This window comes from Falco rusticolus, chromosome 5, assembly GCF_015220075.1.
Source record: "Falco rusticolus isolate bFalRus1 chromosome 5, bFalRus1.pri, whole genome shotgun sequence".
NCBI lineage: Eukaryota > Metazoa > Chordata > Aves > Falconiformes > Falconidae > Falco > Falco rusticolus.
The window spans coordinates 59770304-59795706 of NC_051191.1; the positions used below are offsets into that span (position 1 = coordinate 59770304).

At 45.3% G+C, this 25403-nt stretch overlaps 1 protein-coding gene across 3 annotated transcripts in view; it reads left to right on the forward strand.

Moving 5' to 3' along the window:
• The window catches only part of SYN3 (synapsin III), a 206418-nt gene that overhangs the window by 174067 nt on the left and 6948 nt on the right, over positions 1 to 25403 (forward strand). For all 3 annotated transcript variants that reach the window (XM_037389309.1, XM_037389311.1, XM_037389310.1), the window contains 6 exons: positions 2539 to 2681; positions 9058 to 9132; positions 12438 to 12540; positions 18129 to 18263; positions 23303 to 23387; positions 24869 to 25166. In XM_037389309.1, coding sequence (XP_037245206.1) covers positions 2539 to 2681; positions 9058 to 9132; positions 12438 to 12540; positions 18129 to 18263; positions 23303 to 23387; positions 24869 to 25166 — 839 coding nt within the window. The remainder of the gene's footprint in view (positions 1 to 2538; positions 2682 to 9057; positions 9133 to 12437; positions 12541 to 18128; positions 18264 to 23302; positions 23388 to 24868; positions 25167 to 25403) is intronic.

Sequence of the window (25403 nt, forward strand, 5' to 3'; positions counted from 1 at the left end):
TTGTTTTTCATTTCCGACTTTGTGTTCTCAGTGAGTCCTCCCCTTTATTTACCCAACCAAAAATCTTCAGACCCATTGGAGAAAACACCTTCAAGTGCTTTCCCTCTCTCCCTATAGAAAGTGGGTGATGGAGAGGAGAAAGAAATGGATCCTTCCTTTCCATAGTATGCTGTATCTTTGAGGAAAAATCCCATTTAATGAGACGAGCATAAAGCTCCTTTCTAGAAATAACAACACGGTCTAATTCCAGTCTGGAGAGGGAAGCAGCATCCCTTCCTCTGCCTCTGGGACAAATATTCCTGGGCTGGGGATACCAGGGCCCAAAGATATCTGTTGCACAAGCACACCATTTTGTTTCAGATCCTGCAAATGTTTCAAGTAGTCATTATATAATGGCTTTTGTCTTTTCCCATTGCCAAAAGGGTCCAGGAGATATATGTCATAACACTGCGTAACGCCTGCCCCTGCAGTCCCTCCTGCAATCATCTCATCTGGGTGGGACTCTAGCTTGATGTCATTCAGCCCGGTGCAGCTCCTATCTACACAACCAAAATACCCAGCCCTGACACAGCCTGTCTTGTTCCCCCTGGTATTTTGCAAGCCGTGCCCACATTGGGGGGCTTCCCCTATGTGAGGTGCTCCCCTCTCATGCTTCCCCTGCTGCCTCCAGGGTATTCCCACCTCACCCTGCCTTGCTGCACCAGGAGCAGCCAGCACTGCATGCAGCCCCGCTTAGACATAGAGGGGAACAACATAACCCAGAGCAAGGCTGCTCCTCCTGGAAAATGTGCAATGGTTGCCTTTATATTTCCCCTATGCATTTTTTATTTCCCTTTTTCTTTCCTACCCTTCCACACCACAGACAATTGTCGTCTTCCTCTGCTCTCTCAGTGGTCCCTGAAGAGGTAAAGCGCAGCCCTCACCACAGCAAAAGGGAGGAGGACTAGGGGTATCTGGCATTCAGCAAAAGGAGAAGCAAAGACCAGGTCTTTTTTCTTTCTATTCAGGCATCTAGAAATGGTCACAGGTCAAACTAGTTGCACTTTTCACCTTCCCCACAACCTGTCCAGTTCTCAAGAGCTTTTCTGCACCAGGATGTGGCTGCATCTTTGGTTTATGTTACAGCTGGCACTTACACAAAACCATCTAAACGGAGTACAACAGGTTAGCAACAGGCTTGTCCTCTGTTCTCTAGTGAAGATGGCTCCTGCCCTCTCATGGTTGAAGGCAGATATGTAAAACCACTTGTTTGTTCTTTGCAAAGAAACACCAAATACCATTGCACGCATTTCCTTCAGCTGGCTCCACATAGTCTGGCATCACCCTCCTTTAACATACACACTGACGCAACTGGGAAATTCTCCCGTGGCAGACACTGACTGGTTGTCATAAGGCAATTAGCAAAGCAGGGTTGCAATCCCCAACTGTGGTCTCAGAGTGCTACAAAACTATGAAGTGTAGGTAATACATAAGGAAAGTCACTCACTTGCCCACCCTTTTCACACAGTGTTGGTCTTTTTTCCACCAGTTAACCCACCCTTCCTGCATCCATTCAGCTCTAAGGAACAAGATTTCCATGGGTTTCTCTAATGCACCAAACAAGTTTTTGCCAATAGACTAAAGCCAGGGGTTGATGGTATGATGTAAAGTTGTCCACTATGTTCTCACTACCTACTTGTTCAGATTTCCTCTCCCAAATCAGTGAGGTTTTGTAGAGATTTGATCATATCAGTAGAACTTCTATTGTTTTGGTCCTTCTTTCATGCCCCTCGTCCCCCTCCCTTTTTTTTTATATGATACAGAGCATTTCTCATAACTGAATACAAATCTGTGAAAAGCCAGCTTCTCAGAAAAACCTTAGCACATGGCACTGCCCTCTCATTTCCAAGTACAACCCAAGCCTAACACTCAACCAGCTGTCCCACACACCTGACCAATGCACTGTGTTCACACAAACCTCCCTGAGAATCACAGGCTCCCCCAGAGACACCCTTTTCCTTCAGAGCTTGCTTCCAGCCAGGAGACCTGCACCACTTCTCAGTGAAAGTCTGGAGGGGGGTAATGTGAAATGCCAGGGAACTAAAGCCTAGAGGTGGCGGACAACCAGCTCTCTTGTTGATTTCCTGGCATTGGTTTCTATTTCCTGACCACCCACAATACTCTGTTTTCATCCATCCCAACATGGGAAACAGCAGTTGCAATGTTTGAATGAAGTAATGTCCCTTAAGAGATCAAATATTTTTCTGAAGCATCATAGGAGCAAGAGCCATCTGGGCAAAGGTCTAGCTGCCTCCCTGGTGCCAGGTTTACCAGGGCTTGTGCATGAGGAGGGAGAAAGGCGTTGATTTGCTCTGGGTTGGGTTGGTCTGGGGAGCTTCTCTCTTTAAACCACATAATCCCTGCTCTGTCCTCTGTCAGCTCCATCTGTGTGGGTTTTAACTGACATGGAGCTATCCGAGTGTGGAGATGACTTCTGCTCACAAAGTATTCCTATTCTTTTTGCTCTTGTCACTTTTTCATTGGATTTTGGCAACCCAGGTCAAAGTTGAGAACCAGCACGACTTCCGGGACATGGCCAGCATAGTAGCCATGGCAAAAACCTATGCGACCACGGAGCCGTTCATTGACTCCAAGTATGACATCCGAATCCAGAAGATTGGCAGCAACTACAAGGCTTACATGTGAGTGCGTGGCTATGGGCTATGCTGGAGCAAGACAGCGGGGAGACGGTTCAGTTGGTGGCTGCTCTGGGCAGGAGTAGGAAGCTGACTTAATTTCCTTGAAGAACAGCCCTGCTGTTCTCCCCCCACCTCTGAACCCAGATCCCTCTTCTCCATTCATCTGCACGCTAATGGATCATCTTCTCCATTACCTACCATCAGTTCATTGTTTCTGGAGTGTAAATCTTTCTCTGTCTGTTCCCACTGTAACTGTGCTCTGCCATCAGCTATCACCTCTCCCTCCAACTGTCAAAGGGCTCATCTTTCCCAGGAAACTCCTCCAGCTGCCAGTACCCTCTAGTGGGAACTGAACCCACCCCCTTCCCATCTGGCAGAAGCAATAAAAAAGGCTGAGCCAACTGCAACTCATGGAGTCCTACAGTATCCAAGCCATAGCAACACCCATCCTCACCCCAGCTGGAGACTGTGGCACCACAGCCATGGCACACATGGACATGAGGAGCACACAGCACCGCGTACAAATGGCCTCAGCCTGGCCAGCTTGCAGGGTTTCTGTAAGCATTTTGCATATGTGCTTCTTGGAAGCATACAAAGGAGGGAAAGGAGGAGAGACATTTCTGTGAGTGTCCTGGAGCTCCTCCCTGCCCCTTGGGGTAGTGAGGCAGGTGGCAAGAAGGCAACCCTCAACACTGGCATGCTTAAAAATATTAAAAAGCATTCAGCATTCAGCCAAATGTTGGTAGTGTTCAGGGTCAATTAAGGATGTAACCATGACTCAGTGTAAGAAACCTGTTTCTTCTTACTGCAAACCAGTAGATGAGAAAAGCCAAATAGCACAGCTTCTGTGGAAGCTCCTTGTCCAGCCACAAAATTCTGGACAAGTAGACAGCTCCAGCAGTACATTCATCAGGTTGCCAGATAAATTTCATATGTTACCTAACACCCACAATACTGTGAGGTTTGGGTCTGTGTTTACAAACTCCCAGGCCATATCTCTGGTGAGACATAGTAAAGTAAGATAATCAAATGTACATGATCACATATTTTTCAGCTATAGCTATCTAAAATTCCAGGTTGGATTCATAGCGCAGAGGTATTTAAGTAAACTAGATAACGGCTGAATCACATTCTTCATGGAAAGGACTTGTGGGACACTCCACTACTTCATGTGAACTCAATGAGAGAAAATTAGATTTAAATATGATCAGGTCAACAATAGCACAGTTGCCTAATATTACATTAACATCTCAGGGAGTCTGGCTCAAATTGGCCAGAGGAAGGAAGGTTTAAAATATCAATTAAAATTCCCTGTTCCTGCCAACCTAGTCAGCCTTGGCTCCAGAGCCTGCTCCCAGTCTGCCTCTAAGAGAAACAAAGGCCCAGTTAGCTTGACCATATCCTCTCCCCGTTTATTATTCGCACTCACCATGCATTCATCCAGACAAGGATCCGAAATAATACCACATAACTGAGGAAAGAAAGCAGTCACACTAAAAGCTAATCCCACTTGGGAATATAGCTGCACAAACAATTGTTTGCTAAATGAGAAACGTTTTCACATGAAAACAGCCATGAACGGGAAACACCTTAATAAGAAATGAAGCTTATTAGCAAAGAAAGCAAACAGCAAAATTTACCCAGGGGCTTGCTAACCCAGAAGGTTGACTTATATTGAGATAATCATTTATGGATGTGAGCTTGGGAGAGTGGTACAGTCAGTCCCATCAGGGGCTGTTCCTTCTGTCCCAGCATCAGACAGAACAGAAAGCTCTTTCTATGGTATAAAGAATTAAGTCCCTACTATGTCCAAGGACAGAGGTAAAAGCAACCAAAATATCAGAGTTCTCACTGATGTCTCAAACAGAAGACTCAGAATCATTAGCCATGCTAGCAAATCTCAGCCTTAAAGACGATTACAGCATCTGCAGTAGCATCACACTAAGTAAATTACTTTGATCTGTGAGTCATGGAAACTACCCAGTATTTTTACACTTTCATCTACACATATAGACTTTAAAAGCCCCTTCCTTCTGAGGAAAGGCTGTGTACCAAAATTCTCCAGAATATGTTTACTTTGCACCAAGCATCTGCTGGAGGGAGGATGCTGCAGGGTGACTCATGCATTCCTCCCCGCCCCAGATGTTCAATGCACTTCCTTCCAGCCCATGACCCAAGGCCTGAGTTCAGTTTCCCATTGACTGCAGTGCAGTGACTCCAGATTTACACAACTAACAAACACCTACTTAGCCCATGCCTCAGGCCAGTCTCAAAACCAGCAGATAAGCAACATGTGATACATGCCTAAAATTCCACCAAATGCATTTAGCTGTCATAATACTGGTAAAGGGAAAACATGAATACTGCTCACGTAGCAGGGGAAATTGGGGCAGAAATTGTGCTTCCACCCTCACCCCAACTGGGGTCCAACAGAGGGATCGTTTCCAGTTAAGACTCATGAGATGTTCACTTTTAATGAAGCCAGCAGCTGGTGATTTTCAGGAGTGAGATATTCTTTCCCACCAGCTCTTAGTAGAAGGGTAACATCCTTTCCTTTCTGGTTTCATGAGTGTGACTTCTGATCTTGTCACCTCAAATGCAGTTCAGTATGCTCTGCAGGGGATACAACATCAGCTGCGTCTCAACTAGTCTCAACTCAACAAACTACTTATGGACTGAAATGGCCCAGCTTGGAGATGGTGAGTATAGGACACCAACAGCCCATGGTCTACTGGTGTATCCGCTTATCCTAAGCAATGCTGAAGGTGTCTTGGTCACAAATCTGCTTGATTAAGCAATCCCTAAAAGCCTGAGGTCTTTTCTTTTAAGATACTGACTGTACACTGTTGTGGCACTGTGGTGGGTTTGACCCTGGCTGGATGCCAGGTGCCCACCAAAGCTGCTCTATCACTCCCCTCCTCAGCTGGGCAGGGGAGAGAAAACAGGATGAGAAGCTCATGGGTCAAGAGAAGGACAGGGAGATCACACAGCAGTTACCACCACGGGTAAAACAGATTCAACTTGGAAAAATTAATTTCATTTATTACCGGTGAAATCAAAGTATGCTAATGAGAAATAAACCCAAATCTTAAAACACCTTTCCCCGACCCCTCCCTTCTTCCTGGGCTTAACCTCACTCCCAGTTTCTCTACTTTCTCCCCCTGAGTGGTGCAGGGGGATGGGGAATTGGGGTTGCAGTCAGTTCATTACACATTGTTCCTGCTGCTCCTTCCCCCTCAGGGGGAGGACTCCCCACACTCTGACCCTGCTCCAGCCTTAGGTCCCTCCCACAGGAGACAGTCCTCCACAAAATTCTCCAATATGAGTCCTTCCCACAGGCTGCAGTTCTTCAGGAACTGCTCCAGCGTGGGTGCCTTCCACAGGGTGCAGCCCTTCAGCAACAACCTGATCCAGTGTGGTCCCGCATGGGGTCACAAGTCCTGCTGGCAAACCTGCTCCAGCCTGGGTTCCTCTCTCCACGGGGCCACAGGTCCTGCCAGGAGCCTGCTCCAGCGTGGGCTTCCCACAGGGTCACAGCCTCCTTTGGGCATCACCTGCTTCACTGTGGGGCCCCCCATGGGCTGCAGGTGGGTATCTGCTCCACCACAGACCTCCACAGGCTGCAGGGGCACAGCCTGCCTCACCGTGGACTTCACCACAAGCTGCAGGGGAACCCCTTCTCCAGCACCTGGAGCACCTCCACCACTGACCCTGGTGTCTGCAGAGTTGTTCCTCTCACATTCTCACTCCTCTCTTCAGCTGTTGTTCTGCTGTAGGTTTTTTCCTCCCTTCTTTAAATATGTTATCCCAGAGGCACTACCACTGTCATGGATGGGCTCAGCCTTGGCCAGTGGCAGGTCCATCTTGGAGCCGGCTGGCACTGGCTCCATCAGACATGGGGGAAGCTTCTAGCAGCTTCTCACAGAAGCCACCCCTGTAGTGCCCCCGCTACCAAAACCTTGCCACACAAACCCAATACACCAACAGCCCATGATCTGCTAGTCTATCCACTTATCCTAAGCAATGCTGAAGGTAACCTTGGTCACAAATCAGCTTGATTAACTGATCCCTAAGAGCCTGGGTTTTCTGGGGTTTTTTCCTTTAAGATACTGGCTGTACACTGTTGTGGCCCCTGATATTTTGGATGACTACTAAGAAGCTCTTCGACTTTCAGTCCCTAAGAAAAATTGGGTTTGAGGCAGAGCATCCTTAGGGAAAGATATTTGTCGTGTCTCCTTTTCCACTTCAGGTTGAATACAAAAAGGGAAAGAAAAAATAAGAAGTAGAAAAGGAAGAAGAAGAAGAGGAAGAACAAGAAGAAGAAGAGGAAGAAGAAGAAGAAGAGGAAGAAGAAGAGGAAGATGAAGAGGAAGAAGAAGAATAACAAGAGGAAGAAGAACAAGGACAAGGACAAGGACAAGGACAAGGACAAGAACAAGAACAAGAACAAGAACAAGAACAAGAACAAGAACAAGAACAAGAACAAGAACAAGAACAAGAACAAGAACAAGAACAATTTGGTGGCATGCTTGACACCTGAACTGCTCAGACATGACCGGAAGACAGTGATCTTGACAGAGGCGATGGTGTAGGAGTTTGATGACTGGTCCAGAAGGCTTCAGCTGAAGCTATTCCATTTTAAAACAGCAAAGTTTACTAACAGGAAAATTAGGGATACAGCTTAGATAAATATTTATATCTTATGCCCAATATTGGCTGGAGATGGGTAGGCATAAACAAGTCAAACCAATCAGCCCAATGGCTAGAGCAGAGTTCTTATTTTGGGAGCTTTTCCACATCAGATTTCCTTGTAAAACTGTATAGCTGTGGTTTGGTTTTCTCAGGGACAACACAGCTGCTTACATTTGGTATGCCAGGTACATTTTCTGAACAGTGATATCCAACCATCTTCTCACTAATCAGACTCCAGGAGTTCTCATCAGTACTAATGGGATGTTGGATGCCATCTGCCACTGCAGGGCAATTTTCTGAACGTAAATGTTAATAAAGAGTTGTTCTTCCCATTGCAGAACTGAAAAATGTAATCCTAAGAACCCCAAGTGAAAAGAGAAAGAGAGGCTGAGGGTTGAATACTGACCTTACAGGCCACCAAAGAGCTCATAACAATCAAAGCTTGAGGAGGAACCCATTCTTTTGCTTAGAAAGTAGGGTAGGAAGATGGATGTTGGTGAAGGGAACAAGGGACAAGAGTCAACTCTCTGGAAACACAGTCATTCAACACAGTAATCATGATCCTTTGCCCCCACCCCTCCCCCTTTATATATGGTTACAAAAAACATTTAGATTTCACAGCAAGTACATATATCACTTTAGAAGAGAAATGGAAAAAGGACTCCATGCTGTCCCTCACCAGAGTAAAGGGGAACCTTAGGTAGTCAACTATAATGACGCAGGTTTATAGTCTAGCAGGACATCAGTATTACCACTGTTTCATGTAGGTTTGCAAGTTCAGAGTCTCTTTTCCACATCACGTTCAAAAGGTGAGAGAACTGGCAGCAAGGGTTCCCACAACCTCATGCTGAAATGTTGGATCATACCTCATACTCGCCTCCTAAATCTTTACCTAAATCTTCCTCAGCATGGAGATGCTCCCTGGATGTATCCTGTCAGCTTGTTGACTTGTCCTAGCTTGCACACTATGCCAGGGTTATCTGCAGTGTTGCCACAGCAAGCTGTCCAGGGTCTGCCTTGTGCCTAAGGTCAAAAAAAAAAGGAAAATTTTCATCCCTTGATGGATGATGATGAATCCCAGAATTTGGCAGCAACAGTACCTTTTTTGGAAATTAACCATCAGTTACAGCTAACCATACTCCAACAATTTTGCAATTCTACATTCTCCAAGCCCAGACACAGTAAGCCACAGGCAGGTCAATGAAAACTCAGTGACATGACACTTCTATGACACCAGTACAATTGAAATCAAAGTTAGAGACCCAGAATGTCAGAGCTGGCATTTGTGGAGCTGCTCAAGCAGATGTTTGCCTGGAAAGTTGCTTTTCCATGGACGGCAGATGCTACCATTGCAGAAAACAAGGGTGATTATCCCAGAGATCTTCTACAGACTTTTCAGGTCTCCTGGGTCTTCTGTATAAAGAAAGAAAGTACTCCCAGAGCTTGATGTGTGCTCAAGGTTCCTTGGAGGTTTCCCTGTCTAACTCCTCATTCAGTTTTTCATGAGTCTGAACAACATAGCCTGTATGCAGTGTTGTTGAGGAAGGATTTGGAAAGGCTTCTGTGAGGAAGAATCTCATCCTCTCCTGTACAAGCACTGAGTCAAGAATGAGGACTACAGTATGAGGGAGGACGGGGCAGGAGTGTATTTTCATGTTCGGGTTATGTTTTTGGTTTGTTTTCCTAGGAGGACATCGATCTCTGGAAACTGGAAGGCAAACACAGGTTCCGCGATGCTAGAACAGATTGCAATGACAGAGAGGTAAGGAAGAGGGTTTCAAGACAGCATTTGATATTCTTGGGTGAGAAGGGAGGAATTGTATTTCAGACTTTGGTTAATTGAGAGAACTGGTAATTGAGGTCTCCTGGGAGGGTGGATAAAGGAGTTTAAAAGACTAAGTGTTTCCTTAAAAATATACTAAGGGCACAAACACAAACTGTCCTATTTTGGAGAAGAGACTGGAAGTACAGCTAGAGGCCAGCATTGCTAAATCATTAGATCTTTAGTGAATGTAGCCACAGGAAACAAGGCCATATTGCTAAGGTCAAGCACACCAGCACAAATATGTAGGGATAAAATCAGAAAGGTACAGCACAAAACAAGAAGTAAGTTACTGTAAGTACATTAATAATGAGAGGCAGACACAGAAAAGTGTTCTTCTGCTCAACAGAGGGAAAAATCTGTCAGCTGAAGTGTTAAAAGCTCTTTTTTTGCATTCGTCTCCCAAAAGTGGACACTGGTTTAGGTAAGGTCTTCTCACTGCTGAACTGAACAGAAGGAATAGCCTCATGTATATCTTAGACTAAAATTTGCGAATGGTCCTTCAATATATTCAAATCACTGTGATATCTGCTAATATTGCAACTCCATGACATTGTTGACTCATGGTGACATGCTTTGCTGTAATTCCCAAACCCTATTCTGCAGAACTGCTATCAAGTCACTTGTTGTCCATCCTATTTAAAGTAAATTATTTGTATAGAATGCATAACTATGTGTAGGCACTCATTCCTAGTGAATTTTTTCAGGTTACACCTCCAGTTTGTCAGGATCATGATTAATTCTGTCTCTGTCCAGGTTTGGGCACCACATTTGCCAAGAGATAGCAAGAAGGTGGAGAGAGCCCAAAGGACAATAAAAAGAATGCTTAGAGAAAACATAATCAGCCTATGAGAAAAGCATGCAATAATAGCTTATGTAGTTTTCCACCTTTTTCAGTTAGCAGACCACTGTATTTTTCTGGTAAAAGTGTAGACTTGTGCATAATGAATCTATGCCTGCAGTGCAGAGGTTCACTTTCCTCCATTAGATGTCACAGAGCTGGAAGAAGGTGTCCACAAGCTGAACACCGCTTCATCCTAAAGATGGAAAAACTTGAAGGGCACGAGCCCTTCAAATATGTGAAAGGCTGCTAATAGGCATTACTCATTCTTTATATCACTAATACAATACTGTAAGAAATTAAAAGCTTAAATTATAGTAGAAGAGGTTTGTTTGAATATTTCTAATATTTCCTAGCAGTAAGGATAGCATAGCGCAGAAATGGATTGCCTGGAGGAGGTGGGGAATGTCTGTACTCCTTCAGATCAGATTAAAGAAATGTCTCCTCTTTGGAGTACAAGAGTTGTGCAGGTGATCATCTAAGTCCCTTCTGCAGGCTTAGTCCTGTGAAACAGGGAAGGCAAGTGAAGCCCCAAATCAGATGCTGAATGTGACTCTGCAAGACCCTAACAGGACTGTAGGAACTGGACATTATTATACATTGAAGGACGAAGGGTAAACATTCCCTCATTGCAGTATTGTAGGACTAAAACCCAGATTCCTGTCAGCCTATCAAGATGCATTTTGAAGGTTAATTTTATAGATGTAGTACCAAATTCACCACTCTAGCCTTATCCAGCTGTGAATGCAACAAACTCTGAGGAAATCTGTGAGTCATTCAGTGCATGCAACAAGGCAGAAATGTGCTGGAATGCTCTGATGAGGTAGAAACAACCTGAAGTACCTACTGCACTGAAGAGTAGCCCAAAGAATTTACACGTTCAGGTAATAGTAGGCAAAATGGCAGTAAATCCTCTGCAAATGCTACCCCTGATGCATATGCATAAATACACACTCTTCTGTCCCATAGCACTGCTGTTACAACCCAGCAGCCCTGATGCCTCCCGGTGCTCACCTAGGGCCAGCAACATTGAAGACACATAGCTATCAGGGTCTCTGGCATGGGCAACAAATCTTGGAGCCTGGCTGCTGAACCCAGACACCTAGAGATGCCCCTCAGGAAGAGGGGTGGTTCCCACGATGATGCCCCTGGGTGTGGGGCCACGGTGGTGCACGAGCGGGGCTCCCGTGCCTGCTGCCTGGCTCACAGGGTCCATAGCTCTCCTCTTTATGCTGTGACTTCTCCTCAGGCACTGTCTTCTTCAGGGAAGCTGGGGTGAAGGTGCTTGGTGTCTTCATTAGGGATAAGGGCACCAGTAGTCATATAAGCCATATTCTTGCTTCTTCCCACAGACATTGTGTTTGCACAAGTTGGTCATTATATTGTCAGGCTATGGGGACTCTGGCTGCCTTCAAGGACATAAACTTGTTCTTTGGCCAGAACAGCTTTTTCCCAGTCCCTGTAGGGTCTGTGAAATGTCAGTGTTTTCATGAGGCTGTGGCCTTCCTTCCCCTCTCCGCATCTTGTCATAGCCCTGCTTACAGATCTGCTGTTCTGAAATTATTATTTTTATTGAAATGGTTGGGACTGCTCTGCAGCTGCACAGGAAATAAAACCAGGCCGCTTCATTCCCTCCTCATTTCCACAGCAGGGGATGTCGTCCCCCCATAATACGCCTCTTGTAATTCTCTCTGCTCCTCTGACACCAGGATAGCTCAGGGGGCACCAGCTCACGTTCCTGTCCTGTGATGGCTAGAGAAAAGGGCTGCAGTCTGTAGCTCTCCCTCTAACAAAACAGTCCCTGGTCCACATGATGGGACCGCCTGGCTAGGAGCAGCACCCCAGGGATAGAAGGGAGGCAGGAAACTGTAAAAGGATGAAATTGAAAGAGTAAATTGTAAAGTGCAGGAGTCCCTGGATTACAGATCAGGGAGGGGATGGCTACTCCTTGCTCAATTCTGCACTGACTTTCCAATCCTATTCCAGCTGCATCAGGAGAAAGCTGCCTGTATAGTGGACGGCTTTCAGGTAAAGCCAATACAAATGGCTAAGAGGCCAACGCTACTGGGAGATTAAATGAGCTAAATATTTATAGCTTGGCTAAATGACAACCAACTGGAGATCTGATGTAAATACCAAGGAGCAAAAGAAACATTTTTAGGTGGCTTTGAGGGCAGGATTGAAAGAATCTGAAATGAAGGGAAACTTTAGGCAGGATTCTTTTTTTTAATCTATCGTCTGTGTAAGAGAGGGAGGCAATGACCCAGCAGAGCATATGAAGTATGCCCTGTGAAAAAAAGGGCTCCTGATTCTCTTTGTGCTATGGGCAGTAGGACGGGTGGCTGTATTTGGTGGACTACCCAATGACAGCTAATCCTAGGCCATGCTTCTGTGGTTTCTGCAGGTACAGACTCTGGGCAGATGCCTGCGCGGAAATGTTTGGAGGGCTTGACATCTGCGCTGTCAAAGCTGTCCACAGCAAAGACGGAAGAGACTATATCATTGAGGTGAGAGCATGGGGAACCTGAATGCAAGTCTCCTTTGGGAAGTGTATCTGCAAGCATACTCCCTTAGAGTTCGTGTGCACCAATGGGCTCACTTCCTTCTGTGTGCATGGTCTAGCAGTCACTGCTCCTTCGTGCCTACCTGCATCCTCCAAGCTGCGGCCCACTGATACGCAAGGAAGCGAAACTGGCACACATGCAGCCAGGTGTCAGGGCTGAAGTGCTTTCATCTCTCAATGTGGACTGTGAAAGGAAAAGGAGAGCCACAGACTGCTTGGTCACTCCAGCTTTCCAGCTGATAAATCCCCACAGTGCATAACCTTACCAGCACGGGACAGATGTGAAGCTGCCTTCTTACAGAGCACATAACACCCTGCAAGTGTTGCTGGCAGCATCCAAAGTTTGGTGTGTCTCAGTGCACCGGTGTGCCAGTACCATCCTTCCTAGGCTGAGCACTTGCAAAGCCAGTGCATCTCCCAAAGCTGGTAGTAGGGATCAATAGCATCATGAACAAACATGCTCATATTCAGCCCAACCTGAATTCAAGTGATGCTAACATATTAGTGATAGTAACCTCCCCCCATTACCCACACAGATGCCCAACAGATGATTAAGTCCATTAAAAATCTCAGTTTCTCCCTAAATGAGCCTGTTTTTCTCCAATCACTTTAAAGGGAAACTCAATATCATAAGTCCTAACTACACCTAATTTAAAAGAGTAAAATAAATGGTGAGAGTGTAGCAAGAAGGTCCGTAAGTAGCAGGCATAATTTATTTTAAAAAACAGGTGTATTTTCTAAAATCTTTTGCCCAGACAGCATTCACTACAATAACAGACCAGCAAAACAAAACACCACAGAGTTACTTTGGGCAATGTGGACTACAAACTTTTGTGTTCAGAGCTGGACAGACTGTGGCTCTGAGAGCTAAAATTCAATGTACTTCTTGCCAGGCCAGGAGGCAGACGTGGGAGAGGGGTAAATAGCACGCTCAGGTCACCCTAACAGGGCAGAGAAGGAAAAGCTGGCCAGAAAATCAAAGTGGAAACTTAAGAGACTCTCCGGGGGAGAAAATCTGGCGCATAAGCAAGTGCCTCTGTCACTGTGTGACTCAAGGAGGCACAGCATCTGACCTGCTGTAAACTCCACCAACACAGGCCAGCCGCGGAAGATGAGCAGAGCCAGCCTATGGCTTCATGCAGGGGTGCTGACACACTGGAAAGCTATGTGTGGGAGAGCAGTCCCACCCGCTGAGGGTTGGGTTGCTGATGAGAACCACATGAGCCCTCCAGCGACTGCGCATTCCTGCATTATGTGTCTGCTCTCCGGGGAGCAGTGACCTGTCAAAGGCCATGTGATATAAGCGTGCTGCCAGCAAGCAAACACTGGTGAGCCTACGTCTTTCCTGAAGGGATGGGGCCACGGCTGATGGGTCTGTTCCTGTATGTAATTCATCAGCACCTAGAGGAGCATCCCCCAGAGCAGACCGTCTCCCTGCCACACACTTTTATATCTATGCACACGTACCTGAGAAAGGAAAAGCAAGTAAGCAGTCTTGCTAGAGACGACCGTAAGGACATTTGGACTATGTCCATACATGGTCAAACATGAGATGTGGTTTTCATATCCCTGCATCTATTCCTGCACATAAGCCTATGTACGTGCACACATGGCCAATTCTGTGCTCAAGGATTATATGCCTCTGTCTGGGTATACCTCTGGGTTTTCACATCTGCCCCCATGTGTGACTGGCTGGATGAAAAGCACATCTGTACACTAACAGCCATCATCAGCTTGCACACAGAGAGAAATGCATGCTAAGACTCCTGTGTCTGAGACCAAGGTAAAAAGAAATTGATCTAATATGACACAAATCAGGAGAAACACAACAGCTTCAGATGGATCATGCTGAACTATCCCAGTGGAGAACCTGATTGAGCTGGCCTGACATACCAACAGCTAGCCAGGCATTCAGATGCCAGGCTGATGGACATTGTTGGGAAAGGAGTAGAGTAGTGCCATACAAAGAGCAGAACAAAGCCAAACAGGCACCTTTTCTACTTTATGCAGATCTGAGGGAGACGCTGACAAGTAATTAATTGCCTCCAGCCTACTTCCTGGGGTACTTTTCTTGGTCTGAAACTGATCCTTTATTTTGCTTTTTTCTTTTGATAGTGGGAGATAAAAGTTATTTGACAGTGTGACAGTTGTATTTTTCTTGGTGAGAAGGAACAGTGTGCTGTGACATTTTACAAGAAAGCACACCTAAATGAGCTGAACAAATACGGAATTTGCACAATGCAGTCGCAGGCAGTAATTACTTTTCACAGTGCAAAGCAGTTCTCTAGGAAAGATTCGTAGAGGTAGTGATGGGCAGTTCTGTGAACTGAGATTTATTACAGTGGTTTGTTGCAAACAGAATCAGATAAAGACAGATGAGTTATCAACACAGCATAAGCGTAATCTTGCACCCGTATTTGTTGTTACTTGAACTTCACCTTCTTTTGTTTCCCCATGGCAAACAGCAGAATCTAGTACGTTTCTGCCCATCAAAGCACTAGCACATTATGCACCGTTTTCAAGGCTCATATTGAAAACTTGGAAGAAATCAGTAGACTTCTTCAAAGTTTCATTCTATTAAAGCAGCTGTGAAATTAATGGTAAATGCTGGTACTTCTTTTTCCTCTGCTTTAAAGAACTTTGCCACTTTAAGGGAATATTCAGCATGAACAGGCAGCAGTTCATCACTGGATCAGAAGGCCAGCTCCCCAAAACAGTGCAAGTTCAGTACCACTGTTAGCAGCCAGATTCTCAAAAGAGCTCAGCAGCATGTATGGTTTAATAATCTCCTCCCTCCCTTTTTTTGTTGATCTAACCCTTTTCCACATCTCTGCTATGCTGACAGATATGGAGTGAGTAGAGGGCAAGTAAAATGATCCATGTGATTTATTCTTCCTCCTGTATCAGCTAAGCCCTACCTGCCATACAGATAAGCTGTGTTACTAGACATGCTCCTCGCTGCCCTGCAAGAAGGCCTGCCCATCCCTTCAGCACCGCTGTATCATTTCTTTTGATACGTCTAATCATCTGTTTGTTTCCTTCCTTCCTTCCCTGAAAGTCACCTAACACTCTTGCTTATGCACATCAGAGCGTAGAATAACAAGTCCAGCTTTCAGGCCTCAGTGCCAGATAGGCACAAGGGAAGGACCAGGATGGGGTTTTCCTGAGTCTCTTCTCTGCCCCGACACTTTCCGCTCTCCCCCTCCTAAACCTTATCATGCAACAGCAGCTGCATCAGCAGCAGCCACTGACCTTGGGCAGCTACAAAGGCTGGATCCATATGTGCCGACATCTTCTTGTTTTACCCAGCTGTTCTGTGATCTCCCCAGGAACGGGTGAGTGCAACCCACCTGTGATTCACATACTCCTCTCAGCCATTTGATTTATTTCACCATTAGCATTCATATCTGCAAAGTTCCAGAGCAATTCCCCTTTCCCCAGAGGACAGACAAGGTGACATCTCATGCTCCTTTTCAGTTCAGCGGCAACCAGCTGTGTCATTTTGCCCACAGAAATCACAGCTATTACCAAAGGCCTTCCCTTATGCGTGTGATTGTTCATTCCCATATCTGCAAACCTCCCACCGCTCCCGTTCCCCTGCCAGACCCTACACAGCAGGACTGGAGATACCCTCACCCCTGGTGCACCCTCACTGGTTCAGGTGGGACCTGCTCCAGGGTTCATTCCCTCCGGTGCCTCTGTTTTAGAGTATTTTCCCCTTCCTCTCCAGCCGTGCTGCCACAGAAATAGGGGAAATCAGTCCTCAAGATGAGGAAACGAGGAGTTTGGGGTGTTTGAGTAGAGCGGTACCCCAGCTGCTGGCAGGGAGGGCGAGGGAGCCAGGCGCCAGGCCAGCCTGGCGGCAGGGTAACGGCATCATCTAGCGGTCGGCCTCGCACGGTGCCTCGCAGGGAGCGGGGAGAGCTCTCTCCTCCTGTGTGGAGTTGCCAAATGAAACGGGAATGCTGCTGAGGTGGGAGCGGAGGAGGGGGAGACCCGCGCAGGAACCTGCTGGAGGGCCCCCAGGAGCCCCTGGCTGGGGACACACGGACGGGAGCCGGCCGTTCCCTGACATCGCTGGGAAACATCTCCTTTCCCCACCTCATTTTTCAGTGGAGAAAGCGAAGTGGCCAGCGGAATGAAAAGCCACGTAGCGTATTAACTGAGCAGGTCCATCTAATTTTTAATTCTCTGACCCCCTCCTTTCTCCCCCTGGATCATGTTGGCCATGGAGATAAACATCAACTCACTCTTCCTGCAACCCCCAGTTAGAGCTTCCCAGGCAGCTTCTCCAGTGTTCTTAGAGACACCACCTATAGAAATTAATCCAAATTAATATTCAGCAAGAAAAGACCACAATACAAACTCAGTGAACTCACCTCACTGACCTCCCCTGCTTTAAATAATAATAATAAAAAAAAAAAAAAAGAAGGGTGCAAAACTTTCCATTTCACTCCAAGAGTGGCCTCTTGCAGCCTTGCCAGGGTGGAGTGCACTTCTGATCGTTATCTGAGCATGAGTCAATGTCTTTCTTGAGCAATGCAACCTTTAACTCTGCATTTCCAGGGTTTTTAATGTTTGGTTTAAAAATAAAAGCAAAAGAAAATAAACTCTTTCAACCCTGATATTTTCGTACAATTAAATTTACTCCAGCTGAATCTGAACTTCATCGTAGTGCAGTTCTTCCTGTGGGATTTAGCTAATGTTTGCAAAGCACTTGATTTATGATGAACTGTTGAAAATTATGTTTAAGGCTGCTATACAGCTGAGGGTCTGCTGTGGTTTTGTTATTATTGTTGCTGTCAGACCACTTCTTACCTCAAAGACCCTCTGACTGTTCTCCTTCCCCCATACCCACGGTCTTGCTTCCCAGCTTTCCCCAGCACGGTTGTGGTACTTGCTTGGGAAGCAGTCGTATAGCAACAATATCAAGAAGACAAGCAGAGAGTAGGTTTACTTTCCTGCATTGGGTGCTGTTGTTTCGGTGACATCCTATTCATTACACATCCGCAGTGTTTATTTCATCTCTCAGGGTGCAGTGCTTTGTGTGGATTAATCCCAAATGTTTCCTGGTTTCCTCTAGTCCCTGTTGCTCTCACCTCCTCAGGCTTCGGCATATGTTGTTTCTCTTCTCCTGTGGCTCTTTCTGCCGCAATGTCACCCCCAAATACTGTGGGACAATGCTAGGGAGACCTCATCCATCAGCAGCATCTCCTTAGGACACGTGAAGAAGAAAGTTTGTGTTTAGTTGATTTAGGAAGCCTCCAGCCACCAGAAGGCTTGGCTTGGCTTCCAAGATGTGAAGGGAAGAAAAATGGGGAGTGGGGGGAAGTACATCCTATTTCCAAAAAAAAAAAGCAAAATCCCACGCCTCGGAATGTCAAGCGTGTTTCAGCATGGAAGGGAGTGGTAACTGTAGGTGCTGGCAAGGATGTGGAGACACAAAACAGGCTAATGTGAGAGGTGAGTTGAAACAGGCATCTGCCACCAGGAAACCTCCTTATTATCTGTTGTTTTTCCCTCCTGTGGCAGGTGATGGACAGCTCGATGCCCCTGATCGGGGAGCATGTGGAAGAGGACAGACAGCTTATAGCCGATCTGGTTGTTTCCAAAATGACTCAGCTTGTCATCACTTCTGGATCTACACTGTCACCGCTGAGGCCTTGGGTATGAGCAAAGAGAGACCTTATGGCCAAGTTGTTTTCCTGAACTTTTCTCTCTGTCTCTCCTCCCTGTGGGTCAGACATCTCGAAGAGCTGAACAGTCCCATATGAGAGTGTGTTGGATAGACTGAGTCCTACTCTTCCAAAGAAGTCTCTCATAGACTCTTTGAAGTGGGTGCTCTAGGAAACACCTCTCTCCCTTCCTCTCCCTCCATTTAACTGTGACATCACACCAGTAGTGTGGTCCATGCATTTAGACATTCTGGCTTGCTAAATTCATAGATTCATATGGAAGACAACCACTTTTAAAGGTTCTTGCAATACCCAACTTAATTTCTAACACCATCCCTCAGGATAGGTTTCATTCCAGTTTTTGCATCTCTGATGAAAATCTGTGCTTCCCAGAACAGAAAACGGGAATCTCCACCAAGAGTTGTTCCATTCCTTATTGGAACCCTTCCTCTGTGGAGATGCCCTTCACTCCCTTCATCAGGAGGAGGCTTGACTAATGCTGAATTTGTATAAGAACCTGTCACTTTTGCATTTAAACTGATCCCTTAGTGCTTCTTGTGAACAGTGAGGATCAAATGCATCTAATCTTAGTGCCACATTTCCCAGTAGCAGTCCTGTATAAATGAAACACAGCTGAACATCAACTGTGTCTCCAGGTGCATGTGCTACACCTCTTTCAGTGTCTGTCAGGGACCCAAGCAAGAAGGTTTGAGGGTAAAAAATCTGTACAAAAGAAAGGACAGGAGAGTAAACAGGCTGAGGGATAATACTGACTGCAACATACTGGAACAGTTGTTGAACATAACCACTTTATGGTTTCTACTTTTGTCATATGACAGCTCACTCCTGCGAAACCAGGTCTCCGGCATGAAGGTATTCAGGGTAACTCCAAACCAAGTTTTAGCTAGAGTAAGGGGGTAAACATTTAAGAGATACTAAAAATGCTTAGAGGCAGGAAAAGTGATACAGAAGGGATAGAATTTACCCTGGCCAGAGTGGAAACAACAATTGCCATCTGAAATAGCCAAGATATAGAGTATATAAGCTAAAAGCAAAGGGGAAGCCAACAGAAACAGGGAAGTTGGGCAGACACATCTGTTTTCTATGTCTGTAATATACTGGTACAGAATAGGATTGGATTACAACAGATCAAAAATAGGACCAAAGTAAGAACAAAGCAAATGGTCTTGAAGGGATAGGACGTCAAATAAGAAAAGGCTCTTCATCAAGAATACAGCCTACAGATATCTGTATACAAAATCAAGGAAATTAAAACCACAAACATGTTAACTAGAGTGTTTTGCTATAGAGAAGGACCTTGGTACAATGAACATTGCAGAAACTGCACAAGCTACAACCACTAATATAATGCTGTAACACATAGCTACAAATGTGCAGAGAGAAGTAGTTACACGTGGGGCTGGTGAAACACGGAACTAGAGCTACAGGTGAAGACTTCCATGGAACGAAGGAAAATAACAATTCTGAATTCAAGGATAGCAGTACTGAATACATAGAAATATGAACCCTTGGATATCCTATGCGTATGCATAGGATATCTGTACATATTCCTGGATCTGTCTATACTTGTCTCTGGATCAAGAAGAACTAAGAAATTATGAAACTGAGTGCACTGCACTGACAGAGATGGAAGAAGAAACCAGTCATAATAATGTGAGACTACAGCTATCAAGAAGCAAGTCAAATAGCACAGTGGGACAGCAATTCAGAGAGAGTTCTCCACCTCTGTAGGCATCTGTTTTCTGGAGCTGCAAAATCCAAGTGCAATAGGAAACAACACCTTGACCTAGCCTTAAGAAACACCCAGGTACAAATTCAGAAAATTTGTATCATAAAATCATAGAATCATTTACTATGTACAATTAGGTATGATGTCCAAGGGACAAATGTGATATCAAAAAGTAACAGTATGACAAAAGCAGTTAGAAAATAAAATTAATCAACTGCCTAGCATTGAAACTAAAACTGTATGGGCATTATTTGAGAGACTATTGTTTTCCAGGTTATGTGTATATACATTTTTTTTTTTCTTTCTGATCTGCCTCTGAACCAGGAATGCAGGAATAAGCTTCTAGAGCTAAGTGGCAAAGTGATAGAGGACATTCAAGACAAACAGGGCGAAAAAAACCTTCTAATTTTGAAAATCTCACATTTAAGAAGGCCTTTATGCACCATCATGCAAGTTACGAAAGGAAACATAAAAAAGATAGAAATGTATTTTGAAGAGCGGATAGAGGGAAGAATGAAACAAATTCTTTGAGTTCATCGGAAGATGGAACCCTACCAAAGAATTGGTGGGCTTTATGGATCATCCAAGGTTAAGGGAAAAAAGGAAGACAACAGGGACAGTGATCTGGCTCTAGTAAATTTAATTGATGACAGTGTGGAACTTCTTAAACTAGATATAGTTCTTCCTGATCAGAAAGACAGGGCAGAGAACAAAAACATTGATTAAATCAGTGATGACTGATATTTTTAAAAATCATTAAGCCCCAAGACCCAGATGGCTATGTCCAATGAACTGAATTTAGGAAGTGACTAAACTGCCAAGAAAAAATGTACAATTTCATTAGAAACAGTTATTGCTCTAGAGGATTGGTGTACAACAAATACAAAATGTGTGTTTAAAGAGTTGTAGGAGCAATGCAGAAAAATGTAGCCAACTCACAGACCTTACAAATTATCTCAGACTATAATTTAAAGAATAATACAGAAGACTAATAAACCAACAGAACCACAGCTTAAAAGCATCTACCACTTCTTTTTTTTTTCAAAGAAAAACATCCCATTAATTTCCTTTTGATTATTTTCCCCTCATTTCTTCAAGGATTCTTTCATAAAGTGGTAGATAACAGGCAATCAGTCAAAGTAATGTAGCTAGACTGTCAAAAAGCCTTAGGCAAGGTATCAGACAAGAGCTATTCAAGAAAGCAAGCAGGGAGGGTCTAATAGGCAAAATTTCATTGTGAAGCAGAAGCTGGCCTCAGATAAAGACAGAGACATGAGAAATTGTAATTCTTGCAACAGTTAGCAGGGGGGACACTTAAGGGATACTAAGCCTGGTCACGTTGATAATTGGTTTGGTTATAAGCCTACGACAGGGCCCGATGGTAATGACAAACTTGTTTTCATGCCTGCCTACAACATGAAACCTGGTTTCATGGTTACAGCTGCGGTTCTCCCCTTGCCTCTCTGCCCCACTTCCATATCTTCCCCTCACTGTTTCCCTTCCAAAGGCAGAAGACGTTGGGCTGGCCCTCGCTGCTTCATCTCTGAGCCTCAAAATCATTTCTGAGAAGCCTTGGTTAGCTGTAGGCAAAGGCCGTAGAGGTGAATATGAGAACTGATTCCCTTTCTTTGGCTGGTCTTATCAGAATGTCTCACAGCATTAGGACAGTAAATTTCCATGAAGACCAAGGCAAGGTTTAGTGTCCCAAGCTATACAGGACTAGAAGCCAAGAATAGAAAATTTCGATTTCCCTTCCCATCCATTTTCTAGTTCCAGACAAATAGTGTAAAAGATGGGCTGGCAACCTTGTCACATTTATGTCAGTTGAAACTCATTTCAATGCTTCTGACTATGGAACATTTCTTCCCATTTCCAGAATCACTTAGCTCATTCTCTGACCTTTCAGGAGCCTTGAGGACGCTTTTATCATTGTGTTCTCCATGTAAATAGTCAGGCATGTACCAGCCTATCTGCCTCCAGCTTCCCCTGCTTTCATAAACAATTTTGTGCAATAGGCTTACTCAGACTTTTGTTAACTTTTGACCGGCCCTTTGTGCAACAATTCTGTGTTGCTTAATCTGTTTCTTAAAATATCTGTCAAAAAGAGTAAATAGCAAGAGAAAAGAAAGTGCAGATAGCACCAACTTATGTGCCTTAGTCAGGACCAAGGATGGCAGTGAAGAACATCTGGCAGAGCTACGTATGTTAAGTCACCACAACAGCAAATGAAACTCCGTATAGAAGATTGAAAGGTAGGCTAAGCTGGGGGTGGAGAGAGAGAGAACATAAATAATCTGTAGACCTTGCAAGTGGCACTAGCCATTACCCTTGAGAAAGACTTGGTCGCATACAGGCTAATGAAAACCATTGCTCAGCCTATGGCTGTGTTGACAAGGGAGACGCAGGAAATTAGGATGCAGGAGAAATGAGCTGGTGATGTATACCAAGACCCCAAATACTGCCTCATCTGGAATAATGTAAGCAGACCTACTTCTGGCATCTGCAGAAGGAATCACAAAGCTGGGAAAGAGAAGTGGGTGATGAAAACAATTAGGGCCTGGAAACATTCCCTTGGAGGGACTGAAGGGATTCAGTCTCTTGGCTTTAGAAAGGAGGTGAATGAGAGAGAGGGCAGTAAAGGTTTGCAAAATAATGAATGGCCTAGCAAGGGCAGGTTGTGAGAACTATTCTCAAAACTCAGAACAAAGCAATGGAATTTAGAAATGGGAAAGGCAATAAGGCTGAGAGCTGAACAAGCCTCAAAGGGTCTGGGTGTCAATATCAAAACAAAATACCTGGAACTGTTGCAAAGATTTTGTGGAGCAGATAATAAGCTTCATGTTTCAGTCTTGAAGCCGGCCCTTGCTTATTAGCAATCAAGAGGAGACCCCTTAGGGTAAAGAGATGATTACTCCATAGATGTTTCCATGTTCATCCCTCCTTCCTTTGGAACATCTGGTGCTGGCAACTGTCCAAAATGGGAGATGGGACTAAGAGACCCCCTCAGGCCTAATAAACTTGGTAATTCCTGATTGCCTAAAAAACATTCTAAACTGTAATTTCATTGTTATTCCCTGTGAGCAAACAACTTCTGCGCTTTTTATTACTCAGCTCTCCATTTCAGTCCCATGAGATTTTACCAGCCAGATGCTGCGTATGTGTGTGTGTGTGTACGCGCATGTGTGTATTTAAGGAACACTTCATGACTCTGCAGTTCCTGTATTACCTCAGGGCTTCTCTTTGGGGACTCTGTATTAACTGCAATGGCCTTTTTCCTCCAGCCTCCACAAGTTCAGCCCGCACCAATGAAATCTCAGACCGGACCTCAGCTTGGACAACTGTCCCAACCACGGCCTCCTCCCCAAGGTACAGTTCTTTGGGTCCCATGACAGTGTGGACTATGAGACCTATAAGTTTACTTTCCAAATAAAAGCTTTCAGGGTACATATTTCACTCGTCATTCCATTTCACTGACAAGCAGGCAGCAAAATCAGTGTGCTGTTAAAGCATCTGCTGTCATATTCCGCAGCAGCTCAGAAAGTGGGATGAAAATTTGTTGCAGATCCAGTTGATATTGCTGGTAGGTCTTGGCTCAGCAAGACAAGGCCGCTTGAACTGGCACTGGAGCCAGACTCTGGGCACAGAGTATACTTACGTTTGCACAAAGCTGTAGTAGCTACAAGAGTTAAGAAGTGACAGGAAGATGCTAGTGCTGTCACACCTGGAACAGACACCGAGGTGGTGATGCAAGGGTGCTTGATCCATCTGTCCAGGTGTTCCTCTGTCAGCAAGAGCACACCCCCAGCTCCTCCTGACAGCAGAAGCAGGTTTGACTCAAGTGGCTTGGTCAGAACAACAGGTTTGGTTTATTGCCCTGATTTATGCTGAGGTGATGAAGCACAGGGCTGTCCCATGGGTACCCAGACACACCAACTACTCCATTCACATAACAGATTAGGCCCTCTTTTTTGCTACCCTTGTCCCTTCCTTTCTCCCTCCAATCTCCTACAAAATTAACACCCACCTCAAATTTTCTCTTCCTCATCAGCCACAGGTTTGCCGTATCCAAAATTTAGTATTTCTGATACCAAATACATCTATGTTATCTTGGCATTACATGGCATTACCGATAAGAATTGTTGGCCTTGCAGGATACTACTCCCCATCCGTCTCCAGTACTCCCCTTCAATTCTCTGTGAATTATTTTCTCACGTAACTCCCCCTTGCCCACCTGTGAAATCCAGCCAGCCCTCACAACACTATCTGTAACTTTTGTGAGCTTCTCACACTATTATGTCACATCCAGCAATTTCTCATGTCACACCCAATTGTTTTCCACATCATCTTCAGTCTTGAGAGTCTGCTACCAATATGGCTGAAGCCACCTGCTAACGCTGGGACAGATTTATGGATAGTGACAGGGTGCACAGTCTCAACACCAAACTGCTAGGCCCATCAAGGGACTGCTGACCCAAACCAGAAGATTCAGCTTTTGTTTCCTGCAGACCTGGCTCTCCACTGATGCTTCCTTCCCAATCCAAAAAGTGCTTGCCAATGATAAGCAATATTAGTTATACGGAAGAGTACAGCACATTGAAGCGACACCCTTTGGGGAGAATAGCAGAGCTTCCTTAGTGCTGAAGGAGGTAGAGAAAAAAACAACCACTCAAGAGGTGAGGGCATGACACCGGTTTTAGGCCTATAAGAAAGGTTCTCCCTTATCCTTCTGCATGAGGTACTCTGAAGAGTCTCTCCCCTTAGCAAAGCCCATTCTTCCATATACATGCTCCTTGCTTGTTGTCCATCACATGCACTTCCTCTTGTTTATGTCTACATGTCCCTTTCAGGTGGACCACGCCAGCCCCAGGGATCTCAGCCTCCACGGACAAATGCACCTCCACAGCAGCGGCTCTCTCCTCAAGGACAGCAGCCCCAGAGCCCCCAGTCCACTTCACCTCAGCAGCAAAGGTCACCTGGATCTCCACAGCAAGTCCGATCAGCAACTGGGTCCTCTCCAGTCCAGGCTTCCAAGGCAGGCGCGTTCCCTCCACAGCAGCCTAGACCTCCTGCTCAAGGTCGAGCTCCTAGCCAGCCAAGCCCCACTGAAACACCTAAGCAGCAAGCCACCCCACACCCACATCTGAAGTAGGTGCTCTGTTAAACTGCTAGTATCTGTAGATATTAAAATAAGGCGGTCAAAAAAGTACCCTGAGCCGACATGAAGAACATACCAGCCTTTTGTCAGGCAGTAGTCCCCAGAGGCAAAGGCCCAGGCAACTATGAGTGACCTCAGACATATATGCCTGGGCATAAGAGGCCACCATGACCTGTTGTCAGGATGAACAAGTTGTACTTGACGTCTCTAAGGTTTCACAGTTTTCC